Here is a 23,569-nt window from a genome sequence, read left to right on the forward strand (position 1 = left end):
GCGACAACTGGAAGGACAAAACTTGAAATAAAGTCTATATGTATGGTAATCTGAGATGAACCAATGCTACACTACTACTGCATCATGCAACTGCACCTGCGAACATTCATACGAAATCACTGTTAGCGGTGGGCTGGTGAGAGCCGCTTGGTCGCCGGTCAGCCCGTTCTTCTCGGCCGGATGATCAACGGATTCTCCCCGTCTAGCTCAGAAGGTACCTTCCAGCGGCTTCTAGTGGTTGCGGGGTTATAAGAGGCAGTGGTCAGAGCTCCAACTCACGACCCACCACGGAATATAATGGCCATGACATCATGGCTCTACCAGCCGTCTGGATGCCGATTTACAAGCTAGAAGAGGGAATCATGAACAGTGGAACCACTCACTCCAAGTCTTGAACATTTATCTACACTGTGTCTGAAGAAATCATCCAAGTGATACAGCGCCTGTCAGATGTGATTTCCGCATTTGTTGGTAGGTATGTTCTCTTAGGACAAAAACACGCAAATGCTGCAGTCATCTTTTACCGAAAGGCACTACGAAGTGTCAGTACAAAGAAACACTGGGATGGCCCGCCGGATGCGTGGCAGGATGTTGCCAGCAGACTAGTTTGTTGCACGTGGCTGACCGTGTACCAAATCACTTCAGCATTTTAAACTCTATATTTTGTTCTGTTATTACTACTGTCATAATATCAGGCCGCGAAGTCTGCCATCAACCGTCAGAAGCCGAAGAGTAAGGCCATCAGCGGCAACATAGGAGAAACGATCATATACGATTGCTTCGTCTTGAAAAACCATCCTCCACCCAATTATACGTTTTTGCCAATTGTTTTCAAAGACAGTATTGCATAAGTTCTTCAATACGAGGTGCCCTCACCGACTGCTCATAAATTACCCTGGCTGCTGGCGCTCTGCCTGCTCGCCTGCCGCCTATTCATCCCAGTCTTGAGAATGTTCGTCCAACAAGTCACACCTCAGCGGGGATGGCACGTCTTTCCGGGTGACAGTGGCCTGGCTCGGCAGCCAGCTGCCAAAGCCGAAGCTCACGCCCGCGCCCTGGAAGGTGCCGGCGATGGCTGGCCCCAGCCCCCGGCCGAGGCTGTCCTCGAACTCCGCGTCACACCTGACCTGCCTCAGCCTGGCGAGCTTCCCTTCCTGGGCTACACCCTGCGCGAGGCCGAGGAGCCCGCGAGAAAGCAGTTGCAAACGCTTGTGATCCCATGAGAAACCGGCGAATGCCAGCGATGTCGTGCTGGCCGGGAGTCGCTCCTGGAGGAGGAGCTGCGCGCCGTCGGCGTCATCGAGAGGCTGTGTGGAGTCCTCCCCCCAGAACGTATTGACGCTGAGAAACAGGTCCTCCAGCGCGGTGAAGTCCGCCAGGCTGGCTGGAACGGCGAGCTGGGCCCACAGGTAGGAGCTAACGTTCCTCAGATCTAGGTGCAGGGCCTTAAGCGTGCTCCTGTGCGCCGTCAGGTACTCGATGGCCTCTGATGGTTGGAACTGGTCGAAGCCATGGAAAGCCCAGTGCGACTTGGCAGCCTCGTACGTGAAGGAGGTGAGGCCGGCGGGGCAGCACGACAGCAGGACCTTGAGCTCCGCGCCGATCAGGAGGCTGTGGGTCAGGCGAAGGGTCTTGAGTGAAGTGAAGGTAGGTGCGTGTTCCGTCTTGGTCCAGAAACCTCTGCACATGTGGAGGTTCAGTGTCTGCAATGCGTGCTTGGCTAGCTCGAAGACGCCAGCCGCCTGCGAGGGCATCCTGATCATGAGTTCTGGCAAGTGGTCGTGCGTAGCGAGGTCAAGAGTCTTGAGAAGGCGTGGTCGTTTAGCCACATCCAGCGATCGCAGCTCTGAAAGGAAGGGAGTGTCGTAGTCGGTCACAGTCTGCTGGATGCTCAGGCGCTCGACATCTGGCAAGCGGCTTATCAAAATCACCGAGAGCTCGAGACCAAGCGCGTGTTTCTCGCGGAAGCTCTCGGTAGAAATGTATAAGTCGACATTATACAAGCGAGTCTTGACGCCCAACATGCGGTAAGGAATTTCGGATGGCATCGGTACATCTACCGCTTCTGGGACGGCCGGTGGGCGAGTCACCCTACCAACGCGGCCCTGATAACGTGGCGGCGTGTCCTTGTCCGGAAGCCCAAGACCGAGGCCACGGCATGCTCCGAAGCTCCACGAGAGCCCCGGCATCATTGAGATCCGTCGCCTCCAACAGTCTCGGGTGCAGGGACACCCTCCTTACTACAGCCGCCAGATCGGCGCGCCGGCCAACCGTCCGCAGGAAGGACGTTAGTCGCCTGTCCCACGACGAGGAGGTCGATCGCCACGAGTCGCCGTACCCGAGCACGAACTCATGGTGGAGAATCTGCTGGGCAACGTCCCGGAAGCGTCTCGATACCAGGCACAGGGACACCAGAGGCTGACGGTAGTCTGCCAGGTACCAGGAGCGCTCGTGCGCGAGCTGTTGCCAGTGTTCGGAGGTGCGGATGTAGGAGAATGGACCTTCTGTGTCGCCGTGACAGCAATGCAAACAGAAATTCCCGAATATCGAGCTCAGCGTCTCTACTGGCAAGCTTATGATTGTTGGAGATGCCATGCTGTGATATGGTGTCTTAATGCCTGATGCCCCTGCACTTTGTAGCCTTAGACGGGGTAAGCATGTATCTTCCGGGGGCGGGGGTTGTTCTATCAGACTTGTAGGATCAAATTGCAGGATCAACCTCGGATAGCTTAGAGCATCGACCAACTTGCGAGCACATACATGCCGCTGCCTGGGAGAAAAGTGATTCAATAATTCGGGATATATACAATGCCCCTTGCGCCTATAAAGTCTATAACGGGGGCAATTCCTCCCTGCAATTTGGACACTGCAGCCTAAATCTCAACCACCCTTCCAGACACGCGCTGTGGAAAATGTGCCTACACGGCGTGACCATGTACTTCCTCCGCTCTAGCACACCGGCAACACCGCCGCCGGCAGGCTCGACCTCCTGCCCAGCCTTGACGACCGGCACCTCCAGGGCCTCCTGGCAGATGGCGCACTCAATCGCCCGGATGCGCATTCCCTTCACGGCAGTTGAGCTCTTCTCTCTGCCCTCCACGCTGCTCAAGCTAAGAGAACGTACGCGCTCCAGGGTGGGGGACCCAGGGGTAGAAGTAGACGGCACGAGCCCGATCGGCAGGCCGCCGGCCTCGAGGTTGTCCTCGCGCAGGATGGGGTGGTAATCCCACGCCTCGGGCATCCAGCCCTTGGGCATGCCGAAGCGTGGGCCGAGGACGTCCTGGAACGCGAGCACCCAGAGCTGCGACCACAGCCACCCAGCCAGGACAAAAAATGCCTTCCAGTCCGTCTCGGCGAATATCACGTTGCGCTTGTGCAGGTAGAAGTACGCCACCGGCAGGATCCGCAGGGCCGACTGGCCGATCATGAAGCGCCACGAGAAAGCGCGGCGGCTGTTGCGGTATGTGTTGCGGATGATCTGAGGGACCCAGAGTGAAAGGTAGGCAAACACCATGGTGTTGACGTACACACTCCGGAGCGGCCTCCACCACGACGTAGCGGCCAGTGAGAGAAAGCTGATGCATGAACCGGCGAGGAAGAGCCGCCCGATGATGCTTGAGAATGGTGTCACTCTCGACTGCTGGGGCCCCGTAGCTGTCGTGCCTGGGGTAGGAACGGCCGCTGCTCCTGCAGCCGTGTTCTCGGCAATCTCAGCATCGACGTCTTGGTCAAAGGGGACAATAATCGGAGGGCTGACAGCCGCAGCAGCACTCGCAGTGACAGGTCGAGGTAAAGAGTCCTCTGTCACAGCAGGTGTTGACGGAGGCCGCGGCGTATTGCTGGTGGGAGTATGCTCGCGCTCTCGGGGCCGCCATTCCGACTCCTGGACCTTGTAGATCTCACCCAGGAAGCTGCCCCCAATCATCATGGACATGAATAGAGCAAATGTCAATACCAACGCACGGAGGAAGAATGGAGAGTCAAGGCTCAGCGCGGCGGCAACAGTAAACATCATGCCATCGACTAGCACCATCATAATGATCGTCCAAAAACTGACTCGACCCATAGTTGACGGAGTATACGACTCCTTCATCTGGGCCTTGAGCAGGTGAACTTGTCCAAACACAATGGCAGCCATTACCAAGAGATAGAAGTTCAGATCGTAGATCCACACCTCCTCTTTGAAGCCGGTGAGATGGTTTCCCTGCGCCTCGGGGAAGTGTGGCGGGCCTTTGGACTCGAGGAAGTAGGCACAGTCCGGCGAGTACACCACGGCGGACATCCTCATCTCTGGCACGTGAGGCATTGGAGCCCCAGTGGGGTATCGCAGCTCATTCTCGAGCTCCTTAACAATGTCGCCTATTTCGTTGTCGGAGTGTTGCAGGTCGTTGCCACTCAGGGGATGCACCTGGAGGTAGACAACCCATTCACAGTGGGGCGAGGGATTCCACGAATCCTCTACGCCCCCGACACTCGATGTCCAAGGGTTGCTCTGGTCCGCAAAAGAGGACCGTTCCTTCTTGCTGAGGGCGTCGTGAATGGTCTGGTTCAGCAGTCGCTGGCTCGAACGGAAGAAACTTTCGTCGGGAGTAAGATGGGGTAGTCCAAAGATACCCGCAAACTTCTCGCTCGTTGTGGTCAGTAGCATGTTTCCCTGCGCCGGCCAGTGGACTCCATGCAACCTCATCTCGTACATACTCCCGCTCCCGTCATGGCCCGAGTCCTCGATGATCAGTCCCGCGGCGACTTCGCGGACTGAACCGCCCGTGCTGAGCCGATGGTGCTCGTCGAAATCGTTGACATCGATGTTCTCTTCGTATTCCATGTGTCGCTTCTTGTCCTCAACTCGTAGTTGCATCGTTCCTTCAGAGCCCGTCACGTTTCTGTTCCACTCGCCGTGCGTCCCGCTCCAACTCACGCCAGGCGTCATGGCCGTGAAGTTATAATCGGACCAAGTCCTGGGAGAAGATATCTCTCTGCGCGTCCAAGAACCCTTCAACAACCCAGTCGCGTTCAACCACGTCGGGATGCCTGCCGAGTCCCACATTGACTTCGTCAGCACCCCATCTTCCCTAGTTTCAAGGACAGATTCGCCATCCTCTGCTTTTGGTTGCGACCACAGAGGGCTTGTACTCCGGCTAGTCTCCAAGCACCGCTCTCTGAACAGACCCAAGTCTTCCCAATCGAGGCCATCGGCCTGCCTGAAGCCCGTAATGTTGATGTAGCGCGTGTGTTCGGTCCCGTTCGGCGGGTCGCCCAGCTTTCTCGGGTTGAAGTCGCCCCATTTTGTCGAGTTCAGGACGGAGAACGAGTGGCGCTGGCGCGCGAGACGCTCCTGTGTCAGGAAGGGAGTCGCAAAGTAGCCCGCCTGCCCGTCGCCCGAGGACGTGGTGAGCCAGAAGATTATGAGGATGATGGCGAGGACGCGCAGATTCTCCTGGTGAGGAGGCGGCATCTTCGGTCGATTGGGCGGAGGCTCCGGAGCCTTTGTGGAACGGAGGGTCACCGCGGGAGCATGTCAGGCTGTGTGGGTTGCAGAAAAGATGCAGAATTCTCACTCGGACATTGCAGCATGCGATTTATGTTGCGAGCCTGTCACAAGTGCATCAGCAAGTGGTGGAATTGGGTGGTCGTGTGAGCAAAGTATATCCAGAAGTCCAAGTGGTAAGGTTGAAATGACGAGGGTCCCACGCCCTGGAATGCGTAGCTACCTGGGCCCATGCACGGCACTCGGGATGTCCTGGCTGGACTTGGCAGGCGCTCGCACTAGGGCCCATGCCCGCTGAGAACGCAACGTCAACAGCGGCTCCCAGATTCGTTTACATCCTCCGGATATGCACGCCCCTTTCTCTCCGAACCATCATCACATGAAAGGCAAACAACTTGAAAACAACGGGCAGGCGGACTATTGATGAGAAATTGTGACACGGCTTAATCACTAAAATCCGCTCGAAGATGGCGTCCAACAACAGTGAGCCAAACAGCCAGCCAAATGTACAGTTCTGTTCCCTCTCAGTCCAAATTAGTTGGCGGTACCCAACGCTTATCTGAGACCTGATCTCGCGACTGACAAGCCTCATCACATAGACGTCCGACGATGCTCGCGCAGAGCTGACACAACAGCTGGATGAGCTTCTGAATACGCTTTCCAACAAGTTTGCTGGCGTGTCAAGTGAGATCTTCGCAAAGAGTAAGTCGCTTCATCACCTGGGACTCACATATATGTCACTGACAGCTGTGCCCAGTGGACGAGATGTCCAGGAGAATCGACAGCTTGGAGGCAGCCTTAATGGCGAACAACGATCGAGATTCTGGTACGAAGCAATCATAGCCCGGGATGATTCTCTGGGCGCCAGTCCACGGCCTGCAGTTTTCGGCGCTTTACTCGATCCATGGAACCAGATGTCTATAGAGCACGCAGATTCTAGTATGGGATTACATCGTCACGGACGGCAATGGTGTCGCGTGGTAAAAAGATTCGGTTTCAAGTAAAATGTCATTCAGAGTCGTTCCTATGTGATTTCCTTGCCAGCGCTCCCAGTAAAACACATGCAAGCGATTCCTGTTCCTGCTCCCACCATTTTCCCTCCCTCTCACTTCCCCTGCATCGACGCATTTACAACTCATCCTTGATCTGCTCAATCTTCTCCTCGACGAATCGGCGCAGGATGTTGGTCTTGCTCGTGAGCTCGTCGAGCTTCGTGGGCGCGAGGCCACCCTTCTTCAGGATTCCATCCAGACGCGCAAGCTCCTTGGCAGCATATCCGTCGTTGCTCTTCAGCTTGTCGAAGACGCGGACGTAGTACTCGGCATACTTGTACTGAGCCTGCTCCTTGAGCTCTCCGGCCTGCTTTTGAGCCTCCGCGAGGGAGTCGGCCAGGATGCTGGTGCCACCGGTGAACTTGTCGACCACAGAGTTGAGGGCCTCGATCGTGCCCGCATACCTGTCCAGGCCGCCGCCGACAGCACGGTGTGTTCCGGCCTTCTCGTTGATGAATGTGAGGAAGTCAATCTCGCTGCGGCCGCCGCTGTAGAGCTCAGCCTCCTTGCTGCCAGCGGGGAAGAACTTGATGGTCGGGTAGGAGGTCACGCCCTGGATCTTGGCGGTCGCCTTGCTGTTCTCGCCCTCAGCATCAACCTTGGCAATCAAAACGTTGGGCTCGTTCTGGTAATCCTCGGCAACTTGCTCCCAGATAGGGGCGAGGTTCTTGCAGTCTGCATCAGAGGGCATGTTAGCAGCCGGACAGACAAGCATTGGAGTACCTGAGTATGATTGAGTACTTACGTCCACACCAAGGTGCAGTGAATGCAACCAGGACGTTCTTGTCACCGCCAATCTCCTTGTCGAAAGTGGTATCCGTCAGGTAAGTCACAGCCGAAGGCTTCTCCAGCTTCCTCTTGGGCTTGACGCCGGTCTTCTCGGTAATGAAGTTGGTCAGACTCTCCAAATCCCGGCCGCTGTTGTAATCGGTAGGGGTATCGCTCTTGCCGTCGAAGAACTTGAGGGTAGGGAATCCTTGGACACCGAATCTACGGCCAAGTTCCTTCTCGGCGTCGGCGTCGACCTTTGCGATCTGGACATCCTTGGAGGATGCGAATGAGCTGGCGAGATCCTCGTAGACGGGGGCGAGGTTCTTGCAGTGGCCACACCATGGGGCGAAGAACTCGACAAGCGTGGGCTTGCCGGACTTGAGGACGACGCTGTCGAAATTGTCTGGAATAAGGTCGAGGACCGCGGACTTGGCAGCCACAGCGGCTGTCAGGCCGGCGAGCACGAAGCTCTTTAGCAGAACCATTATTGCTGGGGATTGATCGCGTGATTCGGTTTGATTTGAATAAGAGACACTGAACAATGCAGAGATCAATCTGAGGAAAAGTAAAGTAGAAACGCAAGCAATCGATTGCCTGGTTATAATGAAAGAGGATGATGGAATGCTTTGAAATCGGCCCGCCCGATTCAAGTATGAGGTAGAGGACAATCTGGCACTGCAGCAGCTGTCATAAGCTAGGAGCTCCTTCACTGACAGGCTGAGTGGCAAGAAAGCTCCTGAGACAGTACCTAGGTACCTTGTTGGTTAGGAAGGCCAGGGGCCACTAGAGAGAGCCGGGCTGCTGATAAGATAAGGCAGGTGACTGCGCCACAAGTTGCTGGAAATTGAAAATGCTGGAAGTGTGGCTTGGACCACACCAACCAAGATTTTAAGAAAAGGAAGGGACGACCAAACTTTACTCCACTCTCGCAACACCTCGTCCAGCCAGATCGATCGCCCCGACCGCAACCACCTTACCGTCTGCAAACGACAACCGAGCCTGACCGACGAAACTTTTCTCAACACTCGTCAAGTCCATCGTCAACAGACAACATGTCTCACGAATCCGTCTGGAACTCCCGCCCTCGTGGCTACGGCAAGGGTGCCCGCTCTTGGTACGAAAACCCCCAACACCATCCTGAGAGGAAAAAATATGCTCGTGTCGGCACGAACCCGAGTACAGAAGAGAGAACTGGAAAAGAGGGATTTTTGGCGATGAAACAAGGAGGCTAACATTTCACAGCCGCGTCTGCACCCACCGTGCCGGTCTGATCCGCAAGTACGGCCTCAACATCTGCCGTCAGTGCTTCCGTGAGAAGTCCGCCGACATTGGCTTCCAAAAGGTACGACCCGACCCAACCTCCTGCGAAGAGAAGTCGCGATCGAGATATACGATAGGCAACTGACATTGAAATAGCACCGATAAATGCATCTTCGGGCGTGACGGAGTAGGGATGGGCAATTCCAACGGTCGACATCACGATTAAAAAATAGGCCAACGCGACCAACGGGGCGACTCCAGTAGATATGGAGAACCCCTCCTCGATGTCCCCCGACGCGAACGAAGCCTTTCATCGGCCGGCTTGCTTCATTAGGAGTTTGATTGATTTTGGCGATCCGGGCATGGAAATCATCACTGGAGGGCAAAAGTTAACGCCCAGGAGGGGGGATCTGCAATGGTTTAGATCGGAAGGAATCCCACGTCGGAATGGATGAGTGCAAAGACCAAAACGTACCACAGTTCGACGAGATGGTGAAGACATATGCCTAGTGACTGTCCGTGCTCCGAGGCCAAACTCCGGATTCAGAACGAGGTCCAACTCAGCCACAGCCAGATAAAGCTGGAGAGATCTCGGTGTCGCGCGTCCTGATCCAGATGTGCTTTACTATATGGGCCTCGTTTGCGCTGAACACTTGCTGTTCACCTGCAGAAGCTCTTCCCTCCTGCGTTCCGACTTTGGCGCATTGAAACATTCTTCGCTTTCCCTGGTTTACATTAACACCTAACCAACCCACACACGTTTCTCACCTCACCAAGTAAATGTTAAGCTCTTAGGCACAACTAGCAGGATTTCTGGGTTGTAACAGACCATTGTCTGGTCAACAAGTAAGGAGCATTCACATGTTCGAGTGCATGATTGTCTGAGAGTTCTATCATTGTGGGTCTTGTCTAAACTACAGGATTATACAGACTCGAATAGGCGTAGAGGGGAGAGAATATCCGTGGAATCCCGCATGCTCAGACAAAATGTACAAAGAATCAACCCTCCGTGGTATACGTACACTCATCATATGGCACATTTTGCAAACTCCTTTTTTTCCTGAACCTTTCCCACGAAAAAAAGACTGCTGCAAATGCGGATTCCCCTCCGGCCCGTCAGACCGCATGCAAGAAGACTCACGCTTGGATCTCGCGGTTTTCACTTTCCACCATCTCATCAAATAAATTACTTGATGATGCGGGTAATCAGACCGGTTGCCACGGTCCTGCCACCCTCACGAATGTTGATACGCTGGCCAGCCTCAACTGCACAGGGGTTGTGCAGAGTGGCGACCATCTCGATGTTGTCACCTGGCATGACCATCTTGGAGTGAGCGTCCTCGGTGCCTTCAGGGAAGAAGAGGGCGCAGGACTCGTCGGCGGTTCGGATGTACATCTGGGGGCGGTAGTTCTCCATGAAGCCGGTGTGTCGGCCACCCTCCTCCTTGGTCAGGACGTAGAGGGAGACAAGGAACTGGGTGTGGGCCTTGACGGTGCCGGGCTTGGAGATGACCATACCACGCCTGACGTCCTCCCTGCGGATACCACGGAGCAGGAGACCGGAGTTGTCACCGGCGCGGGATTCGTCGCAAGACTTCTTGAAAGTCTCGATGTCGGTGACCTTAGTCTTGATGACCTCACCTCCCTTTCCGACAAGCTCGACCTCGGAGTCCTTCTTCAGGACACCACGCTCGACACGGCCCGATGCGACGGTTCCACGACCGGCAATGGAGAAGACATCCTCGACGGACATGAGGAAGGGCTTCTCGAGGTCACGCTGGGGAGTGGGGATCCACTCGTCGACAGCCTTCATCAGCTCGTCAATCTTCTGCTCGCCAATCTCAGGTCGCTTGCCCTCCAGGGCGCACAGCGCGGATCCCAGGACGACAGGGGTCTCGTCGCCCTCAAACCCGTAGGTGCTGAGCAGCTCGCGCATCTCCATCTCGACGAGCTCCAACATCTCGGGGTCCTCCAGGGCGTCGACCTTGTTAACGAAGACGACGATCCTCTGCACGCCGACCTGGCGGGCCAGCAGCAAGTGCTCTCGGGTCTGGGGCATCTGGCCATCGGAGGCGGCAACCACGATGATGGCGCCGTCCATGTTGGCGGCACCTGTGATCATGTTCTTGATGTAATCGGCGTGACCAGGGCAGTCGACGTGGGAGTAGTGTCGGGCCTCGGTTGCGTACTCGATGTGGGCGGTGGCGATGGTGATACCACGCTTGCGCTCTTCGGGGGCCTTGTCAATAGAGCCATAGTCGAGGAAGTTGGCGAAGCCCTTCTCGGCTTGTCTCTTTGTGATGGCGGCGGAGAGGGTGGTCTGGTCACATAAAACGATCGTCAGCCAAATGGATCGTATGTTAAAGTGAGTTTGGTTGTGGAGGAGCTTGAGCTCTGATTACCTTTCCGTGATCGACGTGACCAATAGTGCCTGTGATGTTCTGTAAGTCTTGTGCTGCCTCGATTGAAGCTGGAGAGGACACGAACCGATGTTGACGTGAGGCTTGCTCCTCTCGTAGACCGCGTACCCGCGGCGCAGGTTCAGGACTGGAGAAGTCGACTGTCGCTGCAGCGATACTAATGGGTGGGCGGATCTGAGGGAAGTGCGGGCTGTCCGCAGAAACGGAGCCACTGTTCTGAAGGAGGACATCTTGAAGAAAGGAAATAAACTGCCACACAATCACAATGACAAGAGAGGAGATGATTGAGCCAGGGATCGGGAGGGAAAAGCTGCAGCGGCCAGAGGTCGGTCGAGGGCGAGCAAAACTGAAGCTCTGCTCGCTGCTTGCCCGTCCTGCCGCATCGACTTTTTTGGCGGCAGGACCCACTTTGCCTCGGACTCTAGCGCCAATCAAGCTGCAATTGATTTCCAGTCGACCAGCTACCCGGACTCGTCACGTGCACGCGTCAACAGCGAGTCTCACTTGGCACACGGTGCGGGAAGAAGCCATCGTCGTCATTCAGCCTTATTTTCGCCCGCTGTTCACATCCACGAGGGACAAGGCCTTTCTAACATGACGCGATTCCATACAGATCCAATGTCCAGGTCGGCAAAAAACTTGACAAAAAAAGATTGAATCGATGGGACGGGAATTGAGCCCGACGTGGGGGTCGAACTGAGTCGGATGTTAATGAACAAGTTCTGGAGCAAGTCTCGAATGTCTGAATTTTCTCTTACCCCACAACCTTGAGATTTTCTATCAGAACACGAGGCTCGTTAAGAGTCTCACGCTCTACCGATTGAGCTAGCCGGGCGTCTCTTGCACGCTTGAGTTGAAATCGCCGGTCGGATGGCTCACTATAACGGCGTCTCAGAACTGATGTTGAGATGCTACCCATGCGACGGCCGCTGTTGTTGCTCATAGGTTCTTGAACGATATCAACCATCCTCTTCTCTTTTCTGCTTTGGACCCGTCCCTACCCAACGCACTATTAACGTTGTGGAGATTTCCACAAACTTCAGCGAGCCCATGAGGATAGCAGTATTACGAGAAGGGCAGAACCCAGCAAATCAAGTGGTCTTCGCATGGGTCCTCAACGAGTGTTGAATGCTTCTTCGCCCATAAACTCGCTGTCTCGAACGCTCGAAGAAGACATGCTCCTGATGTAATTCTGAGGCCTTGGCTACCTCTAGATAGGCACTCTATATGTTGTCCAAAGTGATCTAGGAGAGTGGTCACCCATCGCTCTCTTGATAGCTCAGCTCTACAGTCCGGTTTCCTCTGACTTCGCTCTGCCTTTGGGGCCGATTATAGACACGGACTACCCGATTTTCCGTGTTCTTCGCGACGCACGGAGACATTCAGTAGCTGAGTGCTTCAGGCTGAAGCTCATGGTCGTCAGACTCGTCTAGAGCTGATGTTGCTAACAGTCGCTGACACACCTGCCTATGGACGATACATGAATGGATGCTCTCACGACGGCTTGAGGTCTTCACGCTGGACTGGGCCTACTTTCGTTGTTACTGGGTTTTACTTGGTCAGAGGAAAGTAATACGGGATGCGGCGGGAGAATCTGGAATTCGTTTGTGATCGAGTCATCAGTGAAGACCTTCAACAAGGATTCTTGGTAGGCGTTCTGCGAAATGCGTGGTGCTTTACCCTTAAAAAGGTACCCTTGAAGGGATAGACGCTTCTAAGTCTTGAGGTGTTTGCATTTGGACGGTCTGCTGGTGTGTTTTCCCATCGTGGTCTTGGGGCGAAGTACTTTGGCTGGGCTCTTCTGTTGGAGAAGACCGCGGTTGAATCGCATTAGGCTTTGGAGCCTCGCAGAATCCTCGCCACGGGGGTCTTGCGGGAGTGGCCAACCGAGCGAATCTGGATAGAGAGGTGCATCAACACCCAGTGTATTTTTGCATGCGAGATTTTGCTACTTTTGTCCAAATCAGTTATACTCCAGAGTTATATGTCGTGGCTACCGCCGAGTCTCTTCTTGTACATGTATAGTATCTGCTTGGAATACTGCGTGCTTAGGTACTTAGATGCGGCTCAATTGGCCGGGCAGCCGAGCACGCACGCGTGCCACCGCGCTTAGCATTTAACTTTTTCTCATCAGCGCGCCTGTAAGCACAGACCATGGGATCTGCAGACCCACTTGAAATTCCTTAGCCGCAGGCGCGCCGACTCTTCCCATCTTTGCCATCCACCTTTCCATCCATCAATCAAGCTCTCAACTACGTCAACACCCTCGACTTTTTGCGCGCTCTTTCGTAGCCGACACTCGCTCCTCCAGTGGGCCTTGCGATCACCCCACGCGCGCCTCAACACCTCGTACAGCCCTTGAACACATCTCCTCCACAGCCTCCTCCCTACAAAGCACACAATGGCCATGGATCACGGTCGGGACCCATGTCCCTGGGTCATTCTGAATGACTTTGGTGGTGCTTTCGCCATGGGAGTACGTCTTGACCACCCTCTCCCTCCTCTTTGCGCCCCTCATCAGGCACCGAGCTAACGCCCTTTCAACAGGCAATCGGCGGCACGATCTGGCACGGAATCAAAGGCTTTCGCAACAGCCCATACGGCGAGCGGCGGATAGGCGCCATCACAGCTGTCAAGATGCGCGCACCAGTATTAGGCGGCAACTTTGGCGCCTGGGGCGGCATCTTCAGCTTGGCCGACTGCGCCGTCAAGGGCATTCGACAAAAAGAGGACCCATGGAATGCGATCGGCGCTGGGTTCCTGACAGGCGGAGCTTTGGCAATACGGGGCGGTTTCAAGTCGGCAAGAAACGGTGCTATTGGATGCGCTGTGCTACTGGCAGTGATTGAGGGTGTCGGAATTGGTTTCCAGAAGATGATGGCAGGCAGCACAAAATTGGAGGTAAGTCGTCCCTGGTTACTGTTGGCGAGCTTCGAGATCGAATTTGTACTGACTTATATCCCTACAGGTCCCCATGCCACCCCCATCACCAAACGGCGAGCAAGCACTAGCATAATCGGCTCTCGAGTACAACCTACTTCTTCCCTTGTCACATTGTATAACCATCAGCCGGGTTTCGGAGTTGAGAATCTCCCCACTTCAGAGGAATATAAGATATGAATTGCGGCAAGCCACCTAAGTGGGCTTTGGCGTTGTCATTGGCATGATTTGCCCGCATAACGATGGAATCCGAGGATCCTCATAGAGCATAGTCGAACAAAAGATCTCGGGTCGGAATAGACTAAAAGCTACCTAATGTTTGAGGTATCAGGCTTCTGTGAAGCAAAGCTGCTAATGGGCGTCACGAATCTCCTAGTCGGACAAAACGACAAAATAACACCTATTGAATGACAATCGACCGCTGTAGCACGAGTGAGATTCGAGACGAGGTTAAAGCCCGGTAGATTCGCAAACTTGAGAGCAGATCAACAGCCTTAGCGTCGATAAGTTTGTCGTTGTCACACATGATGCCGGCGATGTATCATCTTCAGACTCGCTCAGTGGCTGAGCGAAACAAATGAACATCACAACACGAGCTACTTGCCACCGCAGGGGACTTCGTATCCTCTTGTAGTCGCGCTGCGTTACATGATCCCTGTGTTATCGAATTGCACTATGTTGGCAATATGATCATTTCCAGTGCTCTTCGCGACTGGCGTTCTCTGAGCCTCTTCTGCAGGCAGACTCCGGATCATGCCCTCAGCAGCTATCTCCACCACTCAGCCCCATCTCTAGATAGGTCATCCTGCCTTCCATTTTCTTGAGCGTCGAACATCTCAGGCCGACGATTACGGCATCTTTTGATTTCGAACTCGCCACCAAGATCCCATACGCCTGAGAGCTAGGGAACAATCTTCAAATGAATCCCACTTCGCTCATAGGCCGATAATGGGGCTTTCGTATGGACAGACACTACTTGTTCGTGGATTCCCGGCCTGGTCACTGCAGGATTGCGCTTTTGACCGCTACTATCGGCGAGACGGCAAAGCTCTGCCACCGTGTCATCTCGCAACCGGCGATACTTCTGTGTCACTATTGATTCGGGCCCTCAAGCATCTAACATAGGTAGAGCTGGTCAATACTAGGGGTGCCGGATACAAGCCTCTAATGGCTGCTGAAGAATCATGGTGCTTCTCAGGAAAAAAGGCTAGAAGGCGTACGATATGTATCTCATGTACAAATTCGCTCACCAGCTTGAACTTGAGTCGATGGTGTTTCGACGCTACGCATAAGAGTATTTTCTGCTGGCTCTTGAATGCGCTATAAGGAAACGAAGGCCAGATTTAGAAAGAACACATCTGGGAGGACCAAATTGAGGTTCAATGGCAAGAGAAATTGCGCTTACATCGCGACTCATTTAGTATGCCGCGTACCTTTGGTAAGGCGGAAGCGGGCCATGAGCCGGAAGTGTGGGCGCGAGATTTGGTGGCTTCGCCTACGAGACTGTCATGCACTTGCCGAAGGGAAGTGTACAAGTAAAAATAGTGTGCAGTTTGATGCTCCAGTCGAATAGAATCCAACTCTGCTTGTCAAATAAACCTCTTCCTCTCTTGGCTATCACCTTGGTATTATTGTCCTTGATGAAACAGAATCATCCAACTCTCGGTGAATGTCTGTTCGTATCGCAAGCATGAATGTGAACCCGAGTTTTTTTATATGTCATCCAAGAAGCGCCGGTAGCAAGGAAGTGTCTGACTTAGGTCGAGAGTGAATTCGCAGTTCCATAGCAGGTGGACTCGTGCTTAATGATTGGGCTAGGTAAAGATCCTATCAATGCAGAAAATCTAGTGTGCACAACTCGCATAGTCGACCGGTTCTCGATGTTAGTACTTAAGAGCAAATCGAGATTAATTCATCGTGGCCCAGAATAAATACAAGAAGGCTGTGTGCGGCCATAGGCATAGTCTATCGGGACACGGTTCATATTCTGGAGTGAGACGTCATCTGTCCGACAGTCAATTCCCGGAAGTACTTTTTCACCGTACGTTATTGTACAGGACATCATAAAGTAAACGCGAATTCGAAAGTCTGTCTTTTGGCTCCACATGCGAATCGCCTCACAAGCATGGGTTCGGCCAGCGGCGTTGGTCGTCTTAAGCGTAAGCGGTTGGCGTGACCCGCTGCACGACGTTCTCGGGGCCTCGGCCAGGCAGGGTCACTTAGCGCAGCAAAACAAAGTCAACATTCAGAACATCTCCTCAGTCAAAGTCGTACGAGTGATAAAGTTAATTGGGGCAATAGTAGACAGACACCATAAAACATACATGAATGTGAATTCATCGAATTGTTGGGTTTCCTATTTCGGAGTAAAGTTCCATCGTGACCAATCGCGTGTTATACTGAGACCGCAAGGGAGTGGGGTCCTGAACTTTGAGACTCACACATCTCGTAGTGCTACAGAAGAGATATCGTGCGATACACTGAAAGTGTGTGCTTAAAGAGGCAAATCAGCATTTTGCTATCTCACCTAATCAACTCATCACAACTCCATACCGTTCAATTGAGCCCACATTGTTCCTATGGCTACGGGAAGACTAAAAATTGATTGTTCCTCATCGCATCGGCCTGGCCTGGGGTGGCATCTGGTCGACCAGCGCTGACAACGCTGTGAGGGCCTCTGGGGAACCCAGTGCCTCACACTTCAAGTAGGTCAGGGCAGTACCTGAGGAAGCGAAAGTTACATAAGCGTGGGAATGGAACTTCGGGTGCATAGGAACGCAGTTCTCGCAGGTCGGCAGCACATCTAGGTATGTTCATACCCAGGTACACAAAATATTTCACACACAAATACAATACACATTCAAAGGAGGCATGTGGCTTTCTCGGAGGAACAGAATACGTACCTGTAGCAAGAATACACTTGTATTCCCACGTTTCAGGGCGAGAGAATATGCTTTAAACTTTAGGAAGAAAACAATAATACAAGAGGAGACAATTTTTTTTATTTTGTTTTATTGGGGGGGGGGGGGGACGTATTGAGTTATAATTCCCAAACTTACCTTCTGGGTACTTACCTCTCCAAACCTGAACTGGCCTATTTTCATTAGGGGGGTTTGACGTATGCGAAGTAGAGCTTCGGAAACACCCGACGCTGCTCAACTCCGTTTTCTTCTTCATACTCCTCCAGGCTCGTCCTGCAATACTCGAATTTTCGCAAGACGAAGTCTCGAGTCTCATTACAAAGACCCGGAAAATTGATCTCACGACTGGCCTCAGCTGGAAGGATGACAAGATCGCTGTACTTGAGCGAGTCTGGGTCCACACTTCCAACTAGCACAATAATGTCGTGAGGGGAATCCAGAAAAGCCCCCTTGAACAACCTACCGACTAGGCTAGTCCAGAGGCTTAGGCTGCTCCAGAGGCCTGGGCCAGGAGGGGCCATTGAAGGGTGTGAGAAGCCGGAGTATATCATTCTATGGTCCCAGCGGACCTCCATGCGCTGCAGGCATGAGACGACGTTGTCGATGGGCACCAACCAGCGCTCCATGTGAGGGAGATCACGGCCAGCGATCGAGTCAGTCAACGGCCTTCTGTTCCCTAACAAATACAAGCCGGGATCGAAGAAAATATCGGCATCAGGGCCTTGGGGGCGCAGGGGCAGGCTTGGGAAACCTTCGTTCAGGCCCACGGAATGAAATGGGCGCTGGGACAGCGGCTGTCCATGGCGCTTGAGGAATGCCTGAGTGGCGGTGCGGCTGTCTCTGCACACTTTGCCCAGGATGGCAGTGGATGTCACAAAAGGATCATTCTTGCGCAGTGAGTGCTCGTTGGCCACAGCCCAATACTGCCATCGGGACAGGTTTGAAGAGCCCTTGGTAGGGTCCGTGTTTGGGAATGGTTGAACAGCAACGATCCTTGGTTGTAGTAGGGGAATTAACGCTTGTTCGAAAACCCTCAGCCTTAATTCCGTAGGCAAATAAGGGAACAGTGGGAAAGCAGAAGATGGTGCTTGATGGTGATCCATGGTCTCACAGCTTTTGAGCTGTGTCAAAGTTCTTGTAGAGGTTTTTTCCTTGCAGATTGGTCTACTGATGGAATTTCAGAGATTATTGCAGATGAATGTGTGAGCTTGGGGTGGTGTGCCAGTATGCTGAGACTTATATAGTTGCGAAATCAGATATTGATAACAAAGGCATTGTTGAGGACTTCGTAGTCTACGACAAAGATGATCAATTGAGGACCCCGCCAATCACAAGTGCTTTGATACCCCACTTGCAAAAGAAGTGTCTCGGCCAGTCTTTGACCACCGCCCATGGAACACCGATGACATAACTTCGAGCCCCTCCAAGATCTGGTGCGCTCTTTGTCCCTGGGAGACGGACACTCTCCAAAGCTATTCCTTCGACCGCGCTGTCAGGTTTTGGTTGCTTAGTACACCATGCACTAACTTCACTCCGGGCTCTCCGATCTGCAACTTCGTCTGACAATCCGCTGATCCTCGACCTCAATCTCGGTCGCGCCCATCGCAACACCCATCCAAGTCCCACTGGAGAAGCGAGCATGGGCGGCCAGGATAAGCAGGTGGCATTCGAGGACCCTCACTCCAGCGCCAGCGATGAGGATGCCAAGGCCGTCGAGGTAACGACCAATGCCCCTCCCTGCACTGCGCTGCACTGTCATTGTCATCATCTTTGTCCACGAACATCTACCTGCCTCGCTGCCGCCGGACCGCTAATCAATGCCAGGTGACATTCGACGCCGGCAGCGTCTACCGGCGCAAGAGCTCCCTCGTCCCCTCCGAAGCACCAATTCCCAAACTGCGCCAGCAGCACGCCGACAAGACTCAATGTCTCGTTCACCAGTTCCTCGACTCCCAGAAGCGGGCTCACCACGCGCAGCACGAGAAGGGCAAGCACCGGCAGGGGAATGTCGACAGCGCGTCGCTCAACGAAAATGGCGTTCATGACCAGCGCCTCGTCGAGCCCAAGGGCAAGTGTGCCATCCTCTCGAGGGGCGGCGACGCCGACGCCGGCAGCGACGCGGGCCAGACCGACGAGCACGAGTGGGCCAAGCAGATCGCCAGGTCGACCACGGAAGTGGACAAGTCGCACGCCGAAGCCGAGCACGAACTACACAGCCGCCTGCTGACCAAGAAGCAGCTGAGCGAGATGGCGTGGGGTGTGAGGGAGCTGAGCCGCCGCCTGGGGAGCATGCGGCTCAAGTTCCGCGTGCGCAACATCTTCATACTGACAAAAGTCTACGACCGCGACCTGATACCCAAAGCGCGGGAGCTGACCCGGTGGTTGTTAGACAAGGAGCGGAACGTGAGATACACAGTGTACCTGGAGCGGGACCTCAAGACCAACAAACAATTCAACGCCGACGGGCTGATCGAAGAGTTGAAGAAGGACTACATCCAAGCCGGCGAGCTCGAGGAGGAGAATGCCAACACCATAACGAAACGATTGAGATGGTGGGATGAGCACATGTGCCGCACGAGGCCACACACGTTCGACTTTGCAATCACCTTGGGTGGAGACGGGACGGTGCTCTACGCCAGCTGGCTGTTCCAGCGCATCGTGCCGCCCGTGTTGAGTTTTGCGCTAGGGAGCCTGGGCTTTTTGACCAAATTCGACTTTGAGGATTACCAGAATACACTCACTGGGGCCTTCAAGGAGGGCGTGACTGTTAGTCTCAGGTTACGGTTCGAGGGGACCATCATGAGGAGCCAAACGCGGAAGAGGGATCCCGGCCTGATTACGGACGGTACCGCCGGCAGTTCAAATACTTCAAGTGAGGAAGATGAGGAGAACAGACGACGAAGCCGGGACCTAGTAGAAGAGCTGATCGGTGAAGAAAAAGAGGACGAGCACACGCACAAACCGGACGGGACCTACGAAATATTAAACGAGATCGTTGTGGACCGGGGGCCGAATCCCAGTATGTTTACAGTTCCCATCCTCAGAGCGCTTGCTGTTATCATGATGATGACGATGATAAATATGAACTGACACGCAATCTCAGCAATGTCCTATCTCGAAATCTTCGGCGACGACGAACACTTCACCTCGGTCCTCGCAGACGGGATCTGCGTGTCGACGCCGACGGGCTCGACGGCCTACAATCTCGCGGCGGGCGGCTCGCTCTGCCACCCGGAGAACCCGGTGATGCTGGTGACGGCCATCTGCGCGCACACGCTGTCATTCCGGCCCATCATCCTGCCCGACACGATCGTGCTGCGGGTGGGCGTGCCGTTCAGCGCGCGCACGAGCTCGTGGGCCAGCTTCGACGGCCGCGAGAGGCTCGAGCTGCTCCCCGGCGACTACGTCACCATCTCGGCCAGCCGCTTCCCCTTCGCCAGCGTCCAGGCCGAGGGCCGCCGCTCCGAGGACTGGGTCAACAGCATCAGCGGCAAGCTCGGGTGGAACACGCGGCAGAAGCAGAAGGCCTACAAGGAGTGGGAGCACTGAGCCGCTCGTCGCGCAAGAGGCGTGACATCGAGTTTTCGGAGGGGTGTATTTCTAGTCTAGGCGTTTAGGTTTGCCATTACGCACGGAACTGCACCTAAACTTGGAGTATATTTGCTTGCCATTTAGATGAACGCTGCCCGAGAGCAGGTTAGACACATGTCAGCTCCTGCACGTGGTCGGGTCAAAAAAAAAACCACCGACGGTAGACCATAGCGCAGCAGCATCGAGATCCGTAAGGACATCAATCGAATAGAAAGGAAGAAACAAACATCGGCCCCCAACCACCGGCACCTGCTCCGATGCCACCGCGGCACACGCACAGAGTTCAACGTGCTGTGGTTTTTCCCTCTTTCCTGTGACGAACACCCTTGCCAGGAAGCCCCGGGGACCAACCCACCCTTATTAGAATAGATCAGACGGTGATCGACAAATAATCCAGCATGAAGACAGGAGTCGATCATCAATGCCACTCGAAACGTTCACCGGCACCTGGGTCTACTGATTGAGCTAGCAGGACGAACGAACGGACGGCGGAGCCCGTCAAATGTCCTTATTGTCCGCCTCCTACACACCCGCACACACACACAGCATTACAGGCATCCTACCCTACCCTGCCTACCCTCCCTACCGATCATACCCTATCACACCTCGCTCTCCGCAGAACCACCCCAAATTGACCACATCCCTACCCGGGCTAGCTACAAAGTAGCTAGGCTCCAACGGCTACAACCGAGACGCCACGCCCAGGTTACCCTGTGGCGGAACCCGCGGTGGCGGGCTCCAGAAGTCTAAAACCGGGCCTGGTATATTCTCTTGCACCTTGGCAAGCCGTCCTGAGACAGCGAGAATTTGGGAGAGTCGTCATCGGAACTTCAGAACCGTGCTCAAAGAAGGCCATTCCTGACTCGGACTTTCTCTGACATGTTCGGATTAACGAGAGCGAGCGAGATGCATATCGGATAACCCCAGACTACAATGGGATTGCGGCACATGCATTAGGATGGCTATCAACGTTTTTGTCAGAAGTTTGCTCGCGCAAAGACGTGTGATCATTTTGCTATTGAATGTCGTGTCCAAAGGCGATGGTGCTGGTCCAACGTCCAAGCCGTGTTGCCCCCATTGTGGCGCTGCTTCGACGATCTATATCTCTGCTTCGAACCTAAACGCCCACATCACGCATAAAAAGGAGTAAGGTATATAACGCAAGCTTTAAAATCCAAAATTATGTCCTACACGCAAATATTATAGGCAAATCCCACCATATTCACAAATCCGGTCGTCTTTTTGATCAGGTGGTAAGTCGTGGTCGTAGCAATGGATCGCTGTAGTTGAGATGGCGTAAATATCATGGACTAGAGGTGTCGGAATGTCGCCATTCAAGCGGAACCCTCATCGGCATCCTCAACAGTCTCGACGAAGGTCATCGTGATGCCCTGCTCCCCGTCCACATTGAGATTGACTGCGTCGATGGTGTTGGGGCTGGGGCTCGCATCCCTCTTGTTGGGAGCGATCTGGATGGTCTCAATAACTCGAGGCTCAACGGCGACGTCACGCGCGCTCATCTTGTTACCGCCGTTCTGGAGAGCTTTAATTCGCACACGAATTAGTCGACGTCGATTATGAAGTTGCGCCTGCGCCGTAGGAATTCTAGTTAGAATATGTGGGAAAGAAAACGCGCAAACTCACAGGGAGGAACGCCAGAGCGAACGTACATGGTGGTGACCTTGACCTTTTGGCTGGCACCCAGGTCTCGTCGTCCCTTGAGCCCGGCGGGCGCGGCGGCAGCCTGAGCGGGCGCAGCAGCGGCAGCAGCACCTTCTGTTGCTCCAGTACCGGGGCGGGCAGCAGCCTGTTGGTTGTTGTCGACAATGATACCGACGCCAGCTCCGCCCTCACCAGTTCCGAGCTGCACCTTGGGTCCCTTGGTCAGGGCGGCCTCAGCGAACTGCAAGGCACGGTCGAAGCCGGTTTGGCGCTTGGCGATGCTTGGTGTCTCTCCCTCTTCTCGGGGCGCGATCTCCTTGCCCATACCCTGGAGCGCGGCGATTTGTTGAGCCTGGAACATTTAACACGCTTGTTAGCCGGGATGTGCCTCAGATCGGTGCCCCTTGAGAGGGTTCTCTGGTTGACTACTGACCTGCTGCTGTAGGGTTGGGTCCACGGAGGCGGTTGTGGAAGTGCCAGTCGCCTGGGTTGCGGGCACAGCCGCCGGTTGAGCAGCGGCGGGCTGCGCTTGTGCGGGTTGGGCGGCAGGAGCTTGAGCCTGGCCTTGAGCGGCACCTTGAGCGGCACCATTAGTCGCTGCTCCGTTTGCTGCGTTGACCGCTGCGCCCTCAAGGACGTTCATCAGGCCGGACACATCTTGATTACCTCCGAAACTAATTTCACCATCACCTGTGGGCGGAAAACAAGATTAGCATACTTATACTGTCGGCAAAGGGCACGGGTGACCGTCTTACCCACTACCAAAGCCGGTGAGTAGGCTCCGAGGTTGATGTTCAAGGGCAGGGCAGCGGCCGCGCCAGCCAGGAACAGAATACGGTATGCAACCATTTTGACAGATGTAGAACCTCGTCTTGTGATATTCTTCTCGAGCGATGTGAGGGACAGGTATGTGACCCGTGTGTATATATATGATCAAGATATGAATGAACGACCAGCGAGAACGACCAGCGGTTGACGGCAACGAGCCGGGAGAAAGTGATTATACGTGTAAAGTTGGATCGAGCGCAGCTGACGGAGGAAAACAATTAGATCTCACGGTTGCTTGGCTGGGAGACGAGTCGATATATAGTCTATGAATCGCAGCATGCATCCAGACCCTCCCAGACCGTCGTCTGGTCCCTGTCCTAACAAGCCTCAAGAACATGAAGCTGCCAAGAGCCCAGAGTTGTCCTATGCTGGGGATTGTGGAGCGTGGGTAGTACGTCCCCGGACATGGGGGTGATGCTTGTCCGGTGGAGGTGTGCTTGTTCGCCTTGCGAGTGCGCTTGGGCAAGGGTACGGACGAGGCATGTCGTCGGTCAGGAAGACAGGCGTGATTGGTCCAGGAGCCGCCAAGAGAACGACTACGATGCTATGGGAGGTTGAAACGCAGGTGACACTAGCCACCGCTATCCGATTATAGAGGGTCTGGTGTGTACTGTGGCACTCTGTAGAGCGAGTGGG

The 23,569-nt window shown here is 54.4% G+C and overlaps 9 protein-coding genes across 9 annotated transcripts; 4 read left to right on the forward strand and 5 right to left on the reverse strand.

Moving 5' to 3' along the window:
* Positions 1-929: 929 nt before the first annotated feature.
* Positions 930-5,455, reverse strand: J7T55_001996 (uncharacterized protein; the record flags this gene model as incomplete). Its single annotated transcript, XM_053142916.1, has 3 exons — positions 930-2,091; positions 2,156-2,504; positions 2,959-5,455. The coding sequence occupies 3 exons, from the start codon at positions 5,453-5,455 to the stop codon at positions 930-932; spliced, it is 4,008 nt and encodes a 1,335-aa protein (XP_052994448.1).
* Positions 5,456-5,992: 537 nt separating this feature from the next.
* On the forward strand, positions 5,993-6,331 carry J7T55_001997 (uncharacterized protein; the record flags this gene model as incomplete). Its single annotated transcript, XM_053142917.1, has 3 exons — positions 5,993-6,004; positions 6,088-6,190; positions 6,246-6,331. 3 exons carry the CDS (start codon positions 5,993-5,995, stop codon positions 6,329-6,331), a joined length of 201 nt encoding a protein of 66 aa, XP_052994449.1.
* A 285-nt stretch (positions 6,332-6,616) lies between these two features.
* On the reverse strand, positions 6,617-7,796 carry J7T55_001998 (disulfide-isomerase erp38; the record flags this gene model as incomplete). The annotated part of the gene is made up of 2 exons (XM_053142918.1): positions 6,617-7,215; positions 7,286-7,796. The coding sequence occupies 2 exons, from the start codon at positions 7,794-7,796 to the stop codon at positions 6,617-6,619; spliced, it is 1,110 nt and encodes a 369-aa protein (XP_052994450.1).
* A 567-nt stretch (positions 7,797-8,363) lies between these two features.
* J7T55_001999 (ribosomal protein S14) lies at positions 8,364-8,716 on the forward strand (the record flags this gene model as incomplete). Its single annotated transcript, XM_053142919.1, has 2 exons — positions 8,364-8,425; positions 8,554-8,716. The coding sequence occupies 2 exons, from the start codon at positions 8,364-8,366 to the stop codon at positions 8,714-8,716; spliced, it is 225 nt and encodes a 74-aa protein (XP_052994451.1).
* A 1,041-nt stretch (positions 8,717-9,757) lies between these two features.
* On the reverse strand, positions 9,758-11,221 carry J7T55_002000 (elongation factor tu; the record flags this gene model as incomplete). The annotated part of the gene is made up of 3 exons (XM_053142920.1): positions 9,758-10,891; positions 10,974-11,002; positions 11,059-11,221. The coding sequence occupies 3 exons, from the start codon at positions 11,219-11,221 to the stop codon at positions 9,758-9,760; spliced, it is 1,326 nt and encodes a 441-aa protein (XP_052994452.1).
* Positions 11,222-13,392: 2,171 nt separating this feature from the next.
* On the forward strand, positions 13,393-14,007 carry J7T55_002001 (mitochondrial import inner membrane translocase subunit tim17; the record flags this gene model as incomplete). The annotated part of the gene is made up of 3 exons (XM_053142921.1): positions 13,393-13,467; positions 13,539-13,892; positions 13,960-14,007. The coding sequence occupies 3 exons, from the start codon at positions 13,393-13,395 to the stop codon at positions 14,005-14,007; spliced, it is 477 nt and encodes a 158-aa protein (XP_052994453.1).
* Positions 14,008-17,034: 3,027 nt separating this feature from the next.
* On the reverse strand, positions 17,035-17,955 carry J7T55_002002 (uncharacterized protein; the record flags this gene model as incomplete). Its single annotated transcript, XM_053142924.1, has 2 exons — positions 17,035-17,261; positions 17,316-17,955. The coding sequence occupies 2 exons, from the start codon at positions 17,953-17,955 to the stop codon at positions 17,035-17,037; spliced, it is 867 nt and encodes a 288-aa protein (XP_052994454.1).
* A 536-nt stretch (positions 17,956-18,491) lies between these two features.
* Positions 18,492-20,401, forward strand: J7T55_002003 (ATP NAD kinase; the record flags this gene model as incomplete). The annotated part of the gene is made up of 3 exons (XM_053142925.1): positions 18,492-18,569; positions 18,677-19,871; positions 19,956-20,401. The coding sequence occupies 3 exons, from the start codon at positions 18,492-18,494 to the stop codon at positions 20,399-20,401; spliced, it is 1,719 nt and encodes a 572-aa protein (XP_052994455.1).
* Positions 20,402-21,777: 1,376 nt separating this feature from the next.
* J7T55_002004 (uncharacterized protein) lies at positions 21,778-22,954 on the reverse strand (the record flags this gene model as incomplete). The annotated part of the gene is made up of 4 exons (XM_053142926.1): positions 21,778-21,986; positions 22,088-22,457; positions 22,539-22,795; positions 22,861-22,954. 4 exons carry the CDS (start codon positions 22,952-22,954, stop codon positions 21,778-21,780), a joined length of 930 nt encoding a protein of 309 aa, XP_052994456.1.
* Positions 22,955-23,569: the final 615 nt, after the last annotated feature.

The sequence above is a fragment of the Diaporthe amygdali genome, assembly GCF_026229845.1.
Source record: "Diaporthe amygdali strain CAA958 chromosome Unknown NODE_12_length_1037015_cov_66_201586, whole genome shotgun sequence".
Classification (NCBI taxonomy): domain Eukaryota; kingdom Fungi; phylum Ascomycota; class Sordariomycetes; order Diaporthales; family Diaporthaceae; genus Diaporthe; species Diaporthe amygdali.